Source organism: Felis catus, chromosome C1 (genome assembly GCF_018350175.1).
Source record: "Felis catus isolate Fca126 chromosome C1, F.catus_Fca126_mat1.0, whole genome shotgun sequence".
NCBI lineage: Eukaryota > Metazoa > Chordata > Mammalia > Carnivora > Felidae > Felis > Felis catus.
Genome location: NC_058375.1, coordinates 187,177,702 through 187,189,877, shown reverse-complemented (window position 1 = coordinate 187,189,877; position 12,176 = coordinate 187,177,702). Strand labels below are relative to the sequence as shown.

Below are 12,176 nucleotides of genomic sequence, written 5' to 3'. Positions count from 1 at the left end.
ATAAATAAAAACATTGAAAAGAGTATCTATCTAAAAGTTAGAGGGGGTAAGGGCGCCTGGGTGGCTCAGTCAGTTAAGCATGTGACTTAGGCTCAGGTCATGATCTCACGGTTTGTGAGTTTGAGCCCCAAGTTGGGCTCTGTGCTAACAGCTCAGAGCCTGGAGCCTGCTTCAGATTCTGTGTCTCCCTCTCTCTCTCTGCCCCTCCCCCACTCACTCTCTGTCTCTGTCTCTCAAAAATAAATAAACATTGAAAGAAAAACAAAAGTTAGAGGGGTTAAAATGTAGCTACTCTTGTTAATCACTCCTGTACAACCTTGATACTGATGCCAGATCATAGTGAAAACAGGTCTCAGACATACAGACATTTACTAAATAAACATGCATTACTAGCAAGCAGGCCCCAAGTGGTTATACCACCAGCTCTCTGAACTTTTAGGTACATGAAAGACTCATCAGAGGTGTATGCAAGGGTAGTACAGAGGTAGGATTCTGTAATCGCTGTAGTCAGCATCTGGCAGCTGGAGCTCCTCCTAAGCAGACACAGGACCATTTAGGGATCAAACCTTAGACACCATTCCTGAGTGTGTAGGCTATAGGCTTTGTTAGATTCCTGTACTTTTTTCCTGCAAAGTGGACAGTGTCTCTAAAATAGTATCTACCTTCAGGGTGCCTGGGTGGCTCAGTCGGTTAAGTGTCTGACTTTGGCTCAGGTCACGATCTCACAGTTTGTGAGCTCGAGCCCTGCATCGGGTTCTGTGCTGACAGCTCAGAGCCTGGAGCCTGCTTTGGATTCTGTGTCTCATTCTCTCCCTGCCCCTCCCCCACTGTGCGCTGTCTCTGTCTCTCAAAAATAAATAAAAATGTAAAAAAAAAAAAAATTAAATAGTATCTACCTTCAATATTCCATTTTTAAGACTCCATTTCCAACTATCATGCTAATTAAAAAACCACTAATTTCACCAATAAAAGCCCATTTCTGACATTCACTATAACTGAGCAAAACAGTAATGTGGGTATGGGACATGCTGTGCAGTGTGTCCAGTTCTTCTGGGGTATAGAGAGCTCAGACATCTGAATAAGAAGTAGCAATTCCTCTAGTGGGGAGAGAGTTGATCATCTGCATGCATCCTTTCCTCTCTTCTATTTTTTCTCCAATGATGCTGACTATGAATCTGTAAATGGTACTCTCTCTGTCTGTCTCATGAAGCATAGTTTACACTTAGCAAAAGCATTGTTTTGAAGGGGCACATGAACCCTAATGTTTATAGCAATGCTATCGACAACAGCCAAAGTATGGAAAGAGCCCAAATGTCCATCGACAGATGAATGGATAAAGAAGATGTGGTATATATATACAATGGAGTATTACTCGGCAATCAAAAAGAATGAAATCTTGCCATTTGTAAAAACGTGGATGGAACTACAGTGTATTATGCTAAGTGAAATTAGTCAGTTAGAGAAAGACAAATATCATATGACTTCACTCATATGTGGAATTTAAGATACAAAACAGATGAACATAAGGGAAGGAAAACAAAAATAACATAAAAACGGGGAGGGCAACAAAATGTAAGAGACTCTTAAATACAGAGAACAAACTGAGGGTTACCGGAGGGGGAATGGGCTAAATGGTTAAGGGGCATTAAGGAAGACACTCGTTGGGATGAGCGCTGGGTGTCATATGTAGGAGATGAATCACTGGATTCTACTCCTGAAATCATTATTGCACTATATGCTAACTAACTTGGATATAAATTAAAAAAAAAAAAATCTAGAGCATTTCAGCAATCCAGAAATCAGTCTTGTGTTCCTTCCCAGTTAAGCCCTATCTCCCTCAAAACTTGACCCAAGACAACCACTGTTTTGATTCCTCCCATCATAGATTAGTTTCACCTGTTTTTAAGTTTCATATAAATGTAATCATGTAGTGTATGCTCTTTTGTATATAGTTTCTTTTTCCACACTACAGTGCCTGTGAAATTTATCTATTTTTTGTTTATATGAGTAATTTCTTACTTTTTATATCTAGTAGTATTCTTTTGTAGGAATATCACACAATGTGTTTACCATTTCCCTGTTTTTGGAGGTTTGGGTTGTTTCCGTTTTTTGTCCTCCCTATTTTATAATTAAGGCTTTTGTAACCACCCTTGTACAAATATTTCCATAGGCACAAGCTTTCACTTCCTTTGGGTATATACCTAGCAGTATTATTATTGGTCTCTCGGGTAGTTATAGGTTTAACTTTATAAGAAAATATCAAGCTATTTTCCATAGTAGTTGTATCATTTTACTCTTGCACCTTAAATCTATGAGAATTCCAGTTGCTCCTTATCATCAACAATTAGTATTGACATCCTTTTTAATTTTGACCCTTCCAATGGTATTAAATGGTATGAAATGGTATTTCATTACAGTTTTAATTTCCCTGACTATTATGTTGGGCAATTTTTTATATGCTTATCAGACAATTTATATGTCTTCTTTTGTGAAATGCTGGTTTAAGTCTTTTGTCATTTGAAAAAACTTGGATTCTTTATCTTTTTATTATTGATATGTAAGAGACCTTTACATAATATGGATACAAGTTCCTTGTCAGATATATGTGTTACAGATACTGTCTCCTAGCCTGTGGTTTGCCTTTTCATTTTACTTATGTTGTCTTCTGATGTACAGAATTTTTTTATTTTGATGAAAACCAAATTATTAATTTTTTCCTTTTTACAGGAAAATTACAGCTTTTTGTGTCCTTTCTATGAAATTGTTGCCTAGTCCAAGGATACAAAGATATTCTATCTTTTGAAAAGCTTTGTAATTTTAATTTTTATGATTCTGTGATCCATTTTGAATAATTTTTATATATAGAGTGAGATAGAGGTCATAGGTCACTTTTTTCTGTATAAGTATCTAGTTGTTTGAGCATGATTTATAGAAAAAAACTTTCCATTCTCCATTAAGTTGCCGTGATGTTTTTGCTGTGTTTTGAGGGGTGGGGTGAGGGGGAATAGACTCTGTTCTGTTCCATTGAATTATTTGTCCATACCAAGGCCAAGACAACCATCATCTTAATTATTGTAGCTTGAAATCAGGGAGTAAAAATCTAGCTTTGCTCTTGTGTTTCAATGTTATTTTGACTCTTCTATATCATTTACATTCTTTTAAGTTTATTTATTTGTGTTTGAGAGAGAAGGGAGAGAAAGCGCAAGTGGGAAAGAGAGAAAGAGAGAGACAGAGAGAGAGAGAGAGAGAGAGAGAGAGAGAGAGAATCCCAAGCAGACTCTGGACTGTCAGCACAAAGCCCAATGCAGGGCCAAATCCCATGAACTGTCAGATCATGACCTGAGCCAAAATTGAGAGTTAGACGCTTAACTGACTGAGCTACCCAGGTGCCTCTATATCACTTATATTTCTACATAAATTTCAGAATTAGGTTGTCAAGAAAGCTTGCTGGTATTCTGACTGAGATTGCATTGAATATAAAGATAAATCTGTGGATAAATGAATATTCAACAATATTAAATATGTACATTAACAACAAAGTCCTTGATGAAAATATGGTGTCTTTTTAATATTTGTTGATGTGATACGGTATAAGAAAGTGGTCCCGGTTCATTCTTCTGCATGTCACTGTCCAGTTTTCCCAGCACCATTTGCTGAAGAGACTTTTTTCCATTGGATGCTCTTTTCTGCTTTGTCAAAGATTAGTTGGCCATATATTTGTGGGTCTATTTCTGGGTTTTCTATCCTTTTCCATTGATCTATGTGTCTGTTTTTGTGCCAATACCATATTGTCTTAATGATTACAGGTTTGTAATGTAGCTTAAAGTCTGAAATTGTGATCTTCACTAGGTTACTTGTTTTTTTGAGTGTTGAGTTTGGTGAGTTCTTTATAGATTTTGGATACTAAGCCTTTATCCGTTATGTCATTTACAAATATCTTCTCCCATTCCATCGGTTGCCTTTTTGGTTTTGTTGATTGTTTCCTTTGCTGTGCAGAAGCTTTTTATCTTGATGAGGTCCCAATAGTTCATTTTTGCTTTTATTTCCCTTGCCTCTGGAGACAGGTCACATAAGAAGTTGCTGCAGCTGAGGTCAAAGAGGGTGCTGCCTGCTTTCTCCTGTAGGATTTTGATGGTTTCCTGCTCACATTTAAGTCTTTCATCCATTTTGATTTTTTGTGTGTGTATGGTGTACATAGGGGAAGGGAAAGAAAAATAAGATAAAAACAGAGAGGGAGGCAAACCATAAGAGACTCTTAAATACAGAGAACAAATTGAGGGTTGCTGGAGGGGACATAGGTGTGGGGATGGGTTAAATGGGTGATGGGCATTAAGGAAGGCACTTGTTGGGATGAGCACTGGGTGTTCTATGTAAGAGATTGATCACTGGGTTCTGCTGAAGCCAAGACTACACCGTATATTAACTAACTTGAGTTTTAAAAAAATATATATATTTATGTAATATATATTTATATATTATATTTATATATATTTATATATTATATATTTTTATATTATGTATTTATATATTATATATTTTTATATATTTATATATTATATATTTAAACATATATATATATTGCACATAAGTTAAGATTTTCAAAATTTACCTTCAACAAATTAAATGTGTGCTTCATTACACCAATATCTAAACTTTGGTGAATACTACATTCTGGAATCCTATTCTGGCTTTCTCAAGTCTCTGAAAGAAGTGCCAGAAACCCCAGTGCTGACCTTTTCCGAATAAAATTGTTTTTAGGAGCTACTGAAACAACATGAAAAGGACACCTTGCAATTAGAGGAGCTGAGAAAGACCAAACAGGTAAGCTCTTTCATTTTTCTTGTGGAATTAGCATCTTACAAATGCACCAGTAAAATTATATACCCTCAATAAAATAGAATCTATTATAATTTTCCAAAACAAAACAAAAGGAAGACCCAAAGCTGAGTTTGCTGGATTCAACAAGTCAAATAGAACTTTATAACTATAATACAAAGTCATTTGTAAAACAGAGCCTTTGTGTCTTTTTAGAGCAATTTGAGCAAATATATGAGCAATATGCTGTGTGATCTTCAGTGTCAAATGCGTTCCACTTCTAGTAAGGCTCAAACCACAAAAGAGTCTTGATTTGTAAAATACCAAATTCTTCCCTTAAGCTCTAAAAAGTACAATACTGACCCTGGAAACTCTAATTCCAAGCCTCTCCTTGATATTCCAAATGTGCCTCAACCCCAACAGCTTCCTCAAAGAATTCTGTTCTTCTGGGACAAATTATGGCACTTCCATGTGGGAGATACCTGAAGGGAAACTGTTCAAACCCATGAACTGCCTTCTGATTCTTCTTACACTAGGATCCAGAATGGACATGTTTGGGAAAAGACTAGCCATTATAAAATCATGGAATTATATCTTAGAGCTTAGGCAAGGCTTCAGCATTGTTGGGTCAACAAGCCTCAATGTCCTGCATGGTAGACAGATAGGCTTTGGAGCAAGGAAAACCCAGTGCATTGTAATAGCTGCTTTAATGAGCTTGTCTACTAATTCTATCATTCCTTTCTGGTTCTGTTAATTGATTTTGCTCCTCATTTGTGGTCATATTTTCTCACTTGTTTACATGCCTGGTAATTTTTTTTTTTTTTGGAGGCCTGCCATTGTGAAGTTTATCTTGTTGGGGGGGGGGGGGGGCTGGCTGGCTCAGTCCATAGAGCATGCGACTCTTGATCTCTGGGTTGTGAGTTCAACCCCCACCTTGAGCATAAGCGTAATCAAAACAAACAAACCAAAAAGGTGGATTGCAAACTACCTTGTTGGGTGCTGAATATTTTTGTATTTCTTTAAATATTGTTGGACTTTGTTCTGGGATGCAGTTAAGTTAAAGCAGTCTTTAGTTTAAGGCTAATTTTCCCCCCTACAGAGATAATACCCTTCTGAGTAGTCTACCCAATACTCTGTGTACTCTGGTTGGTGGGAGTGTAACTATTCCCAGTCCTGTGTTGAGGCTGGGGATTATTCTACCTGCTCTGTGCTCATGATTCTTTCCCCTAACCTTATCTCCTTCTATTTCTTCCCCTTCATTACACAACTGCAATGGCACTGGACTCCTTGCTGTATTTTTAACAGTCAAGGATCCTTTACTTGGGGTCTTTGCACTTGACATTCACTCTTCTTGGGAAGCTCTTTCCTAGATATCCACACAACTAACTTTCTTACCTCTTTCTGGTTTTGTTCAAATGCCATTTCTGAAGGGCCACTCTATTTAAAGGCTTAACACCCTCCCCAACACTTCCATTTCCTTGTTTTATTTTTCTATACAGATTTTTTACATTTATTTATTTATTTATTTTAAGAGAGAGAGCAAGCACATGAGTAGGGAAGAGGGATAGAAAGAAGAGAGAGAATCTTAAGCAGGTTTCATACTCAGTACAGAGCCTGATGAGGGGCTCTCCAAACTGTGAGATCAAGACCCAAGCTGAAATCAAGAGTTGGATGCTCAACTGACTGAGCCACCCAGGCGCTCCTCTATACAGATTTATAACTTTCTAACCTGATAAACTCAATGAATGAAGGCAGAGATTTTTGTCTGTTTTTTCTACCACTAATCTCCAGTTTCTAGAATAGTACCTGGCACATCACAGACATTTAGTAAATACCAGCTGATTTTTTTGAATGAATAAGCAAACAAAAGAATGCTAAATGACCTAGTACAGTGCTTTGTACAATGCAAATACAGTGAGAGATGGTACCTCTCTAGTTTATACATCTTGAGAAGATGCTTATTCCATGGGAAGAGCTCTGAAGACATGTAGGAGTTAAATGAGGCTGACATCTGAAAGCACAGAGCCATCTGGATCATTTTTATTGTCTCTTCAGCGTTTATCTAATGTAGTAGATTCCACATTTATCCCTTCCCCACACTAACACTGCATCTTCTATCTTCATCCTTGGTTTGTTTTTAATTTATTATTGTAATTATTTTATTGACTTTTATTTAATTTTTTTCATCCCTTTCACTAGGGTGTATCTCCATAAGAGTAGAAATTATATTTTTCTTATTCATCATAATATTCCTAGTGCCTATAATAGTAGGTGTTTTTCCTAATTAAAAGACTATTTTTAAGGAGTGCCTGGGTGGATCAGTCGGTTGAGCATCTGACTCTTGATTTCTGCTCAGGTCATGACCTCTGTGTTGAGTACAGCACCTGCTTAAGATTCTGTCTCTTCTGCCCCTTTTCCCTACTAGCGTGCTCTCTCTCTCTCTCAAACCAACTTTTCTTAAAGGCTATTTTTTAGAGCAATGTTAGGTTTACTGAAAAATTAAACAAAGTGCAGAGAGTGCCCGTATCCTCCCCCAACACAAACATACAATATACTCTATTATTAACATCTTGCATTAGTGCGGTACATTTGTTAGAGCTGATGAACCAATATTGATACATCATTTTTAATTAAAGTCCATAGTTTACATTAGGGCTCACTCTTTGTGTTATGCATTCTATAGGTTTTATCAAATGCATCATGCCATGTACCCACCACTGCAATATCATACAGAATATTTTCTTTACCTAAAACTCCTCTGTCCTCCACCTATTTATCCCTGCTTCCCTGCCCAATCCCTGGCAACAACTGATCTTTTTACTGTCTCTATAGTTTTGCATTTTCCCCAATGTCATATAGTTGGAATCTGGAGTAGATATTTGATAAATATTTGTTTAATAAATGAATGATTGGTAGCTATTGTGACAACCACGGGAGCTCTGGTGAGGGCTGGCTCTGGGGCAGTGATAGTGAGTCTGCATATGAGGATATATATGGGCAAGACATAAAGGAGATAGAAGTAAGAGGGCACAGTGACTGAACAGTGAAGGAGAAGGAGTAGCTAAAGTTGACGCTTCACATTCTAGTCCAGGCACCCTGCAGAAGAGAATAAATAGATAGACATTGTTGTCTTCTTTTTTTTTTTTTTCATTGTTGTCTTCTTAAACAGGTCATGGAGGAAGAGTTGAATGCACAATCTGTTATCTTAGAATCACTTAACACAACCCTCTACCAAACCCAGATGGAACTCCAGAGAGAGGTGAGTCCTGGCTGGAGTGGGGATAGGGTTGTGCAGAGGAATCCAGGTCTCTGTATGGTTCTGCCATGTAGCTTTGCTCTGGATGACTCTGGTTTGGGAAAGAGAGCAATTAAAATTTACATGTCTTTCAGAAAGCTACAGTGGGAAATCTGGAGAAAACACTCCAGACCAAGCTTGCCGAGACTGAAGAAAAGTTTAAATACACCATACAGCTTCTGACAGAAGAGAACATTCATCTAAGGTGTGCATGATGCTGCTCAAAAAGACATGGCTGAGTTATCTTTAGAAAGTGGAAGGGAGAGAGAGCCAAAGTATAAGAGACTCTTAAAAACTGAGAACAAACTGAGGGTTGATGGGGGGTGGGAGGGAGGAGAGGGTGGGTGATGGGTATTGAGGAGGGCACCTTTTGGGATGAGCACTGGGTGTTGTATGGAAACTAATTTGTCAATAAATTTCATATAAAAAAAATAAATAAATAAAATGCAGCAAAAAAAAAAAAAAAAAAAAAAAAGAAAGTGGAAGGGAGTTTGGGTGAGGAGTAGATATGAAGATGAACCCAGGTATTTCTTAATAAAGTCAAGGCACAGGCACTTCCAGGAGGGAAATAGTCATTCAAAGCCTGGCCACGGAAGTCACCTGCTAAGGACAGACAGTTCATCTGAAGTGGTGCTGGGCATGTGTCTAGACTCCTCTCCCTTATTACATCTTAGTTTTTATTCAAAACAGCACATGAAATTTACCTGTGGATCTTCATTTTTTAATTAATTTATTTATTTTGAGAGAGACAGAGAGAGTAAGTAGGGGAGGGGAGAGAGAGAGAGAGAGAGAGAGAGAGAGAGAGAGAGGAGCAGAGGATCTATAGCAGGCTCCACACCGACAGTACCCGATGCAGGGCTCCAACTCGTGAACTGCGAGATCATGATGTAAGCCAAAGTCAGACACTCAACTGACTAAGCCACCCAGATGCCCCTATCTGAGGGTCTTTGAGTTTATTCAGTTCTGTGAATAAATTTTAAATCCCTAAAGTCCTCTGCCCTCCACCTATTCAGTTTTTGCTTCCCCTCCCAACTCCTGGAAATTACTGATCTTTTCACAGTCTCTGTAGTTTTGCCTTTTCCAGAATGTCATACAGTTGGAATCTTTAAGAGATATTTAATAAATATTTAATGAATGAACGATTGGAAGCTATTGTAACAACCCATCTGAGTTCTGAGTTTTTACCATGTCCCCTGAGGGGTTATGGGTTTAGGTGTCAGTGGTTTACACTTAGATACAGCTGCGTTTAGTTCATGTGGAAGTCAACTTTAGGTCAGAAATAATACTGTTAACTGGAAATGCATTTTAAATCATTGGGATAAATTTTTGGTAGATACTTCAATAAAGGGAAGTTATTCATTGTATTGATTTGGTAGTAAAACTTATCCCTTCTTGTCTAGGTTCTTTGATCTAATAGTTAAATTGGCATAAAACAGATTAACGGGAAAAAACAAATTTAACTTTGTATGTATAGGAGCTCAGTAAAATATGAGACTCAAAGAAGTGAACAAATCAGGCAGTTATACCTTTTAGACAAAGTAACAATAAATTTGTAAAGAATTGACAAGACAAAGAAGTTTGGGGTTGGGGTACTAAATTAGTAAGTAAGTAACAGAGTTGTTGGGGCTTTTTTTAATGGTTTATTTATTTTTGAGAGAGAGCACAGGCAGGGGAGGGGAAGAGAGGATCTGAAATGGGCTCTGTGCTGACAGCAGTAAGCCCAATGTGAGCCTTGAACTCACAAACTGCAAGATCATGACCTGAGCCCAAGTCAGACACTCAACCAACTAAGCCACCCAGGTTTTTTTTTATACAGACTTCTTAGCTTTAAATTCCCTATTTCTGCTGATAGGGATATCTCTTTACCTTCTGGAATAGGGAAGGTATATTCATATGAAAAATATATTTCCTACTTTCAGGGGAACAAAGAGGGTCAGAATGCCTTTCTTGCACTGGCTGTTGCTTAAGTAACTTTAACTCAAGTAATCAATATGCAAGGTATATTGGGATGGCATACTCTGTTTCCCCTCAGCAGAATATTCCTCATTTGAGAATTTGGTAACCTAAATATCATTTCTCATTAAATTCAAAACCACTGCAAGTATGGGGTGCCTTGGTGGCTCGGTTGGTTGAGCGTCTGACTCGATTTCGGTTCAGGTCATCATCTCATGGTTCATGGGATCAAGCCCCACATCAGGCTCTGTTCTGACAGCGTGGAGCCTGCTTGGGACTCTCTCTCTCAAAATAAATAAACATTAAAAAAAAAAAAACCTATAAGTAATGTGTGCAGCTGCCCCCAGTGAAGGAATGAAACCACATTTCTCTCCCCTCAGATATCCTACATCCCCTTCTATTTTTGAGTCTATAGTGACACATGTTCTTTTTCTCTATAGGCAAAAAATAATTGTGAAGAATGAAGAAATTTATAAGGAACGATCTGGGAGGTTTCTCTCTATGTATGAGAATGATTCTGATAATTTAGAAGACGATAACAATGAAAAACAAGAACTATGAGCAGAAAAGTTGTTCTCCAATACAAAAGATGTTAGGAACACCATCTCCATAGGCTTAGACAACTCCCGTGAGAGTTTCTTGAGAAATGTATATTATGAGTTTAGTTCTTGGGTTGCCTGGGTTCTACTTTTGCCTTTTCAAAATTTCCTTTCTTCTAAGTGGTTGGGAATGTTTGAATTCTCATCTCAGTTATACAGGCTTTCAAGACTCTTCATTGTAAAGTGATGTTCCCTATACCTGGATCTAAACTTTCTCTGTGTATTATACTATTTTCTCTTCCACATTTACACATTTCATTATGAAAACACTGATCTGAAGAACTTGTTCCTATTAAATATTGACTATATTTTGAAATACACCTTTTGTCCCCCTGGGGCATTTACCTAGCAAAAATGTAATTTGTTGATTCAATTCCAAAAATCCTTTGTCTCTTACATGTGTCCCCACTGCTCCACTTCTCAATCGTGTTCCCTATACTATGATTTTGGAAAAAGTGTCTGATGATCCTTGCCATCTTCTCTAAACAATCATCAGAATTCAAATCCCCACAGGGCAGGCAACTGGTTTTGGGGGTAGATTCCCATGATTCATCGCTTACATACAACACCAGTGCTCATCCCAACAAGTGCCCTCCTCAATGCCCATCACCCATTTTCCCCTCTCCCCCCCCCCCCGCAACCCCCATCAACCCTCAGTTTGTTCTCTGTATTTAAGAATCTCTTATGGTTTGCCTCCCTCTCTATTTGAAACTATTTTTCTCCTTCGCTTCCCCCCTGGTCTTCTGTTAAGTTTCTTAAGTTCCACATATGAGTGAAAACATATTATATCTGTCTTTCTCTGACTGACTTATTTCACTTAGCATAATACCCTCCAGTTCCATCCACATTGCTGCAAATGGCAGGATTTCATTCTTTCTCGTTGCCAAGTAGTATTCCATTGTATATATAAACCACATCTTCTTTATCCTTTCATCAGTTGATGGACATATGGGCTCTTTGCATAATTTGGCTATTGTTGAAAACACTGCTATAAACATTGGGGTACGAGTGCCCCTATGCATCAGCACTCCTATATCTTTTAGATAAATTCCTAGTAGTGCTATTGCTGGGTTGTAGGGTAATTCTATTTTTAATTTTTTGAGGAACCTCCACACTGTTTTCCAGAGCAGCTGCACCAGTTTGCATTCCCACCAGCAGTGCAAGAGGGCTCCCATTTCTTCACATCCTCGCCAACATCTGTTGTTTCTGAGTTGTTAATTTTAGCCACTCAGACCCAAAATCTATAAAGAACTTACCAAACTCAACACCTGAAAAACAAAGAATCCAGTGAAGAAATGAGCAGAAGGCATAAATAGACACTTTTCCAAAGAAAACATCCAGATGGCCAACAGACACATGAAAAGATGGGCAATAAATTTTTAAAATTTACAACTGTATGAGCCAACACTGGGGAACTAAAGTAAAACATATCTATGATCCAAACATTTTCCACCTGTGAGAGGTCAATGACAAAAAACAAACACAAAATGAACAAAACAATCTCCAACCAACAG

At 37.9% G+C, this 12,176-nt stretch overlaps 1 protein-coding gene across 5 annotated transcripts in view; it reads left to right on the top strand.

Moving 5' to 3' along the window:
* FLACC1 (flagellum associated containing coiled-coil domains 1) overlaps positions 1-11,017 on the top strand; it is a 44,111-nt gene extending 33,094 nt beyond the window's left edge. For all 5 annotated transcript variants that reach the window (XM_045034273.1, XM_045034272.1, XM_045034275.1 and 2 more), the window contains 4 exons: positions 4,759-4,821; positions 7,985-8,074; positions 8,206-8,315; positions 10,504-11,017. In XM_045034273.1, the coding sequence (XP_044890208.1) occupies positions 4,759-4,821; positions 7,985-8,074; positions 8,206-8,315; positions 10,504-10,624 (384 nt within the window). In that variant the 3' untranslated portion in view covers positions 10,625-11,017. The remainder of the gene's footprint in view (positions 1-4,758; positions 4,822-7,984; positions 8,075-8,205; positions 8,316-10,503) is intronic.
* Positions 11,018-12,176: the final 1,159 nt, after the last annotated feature.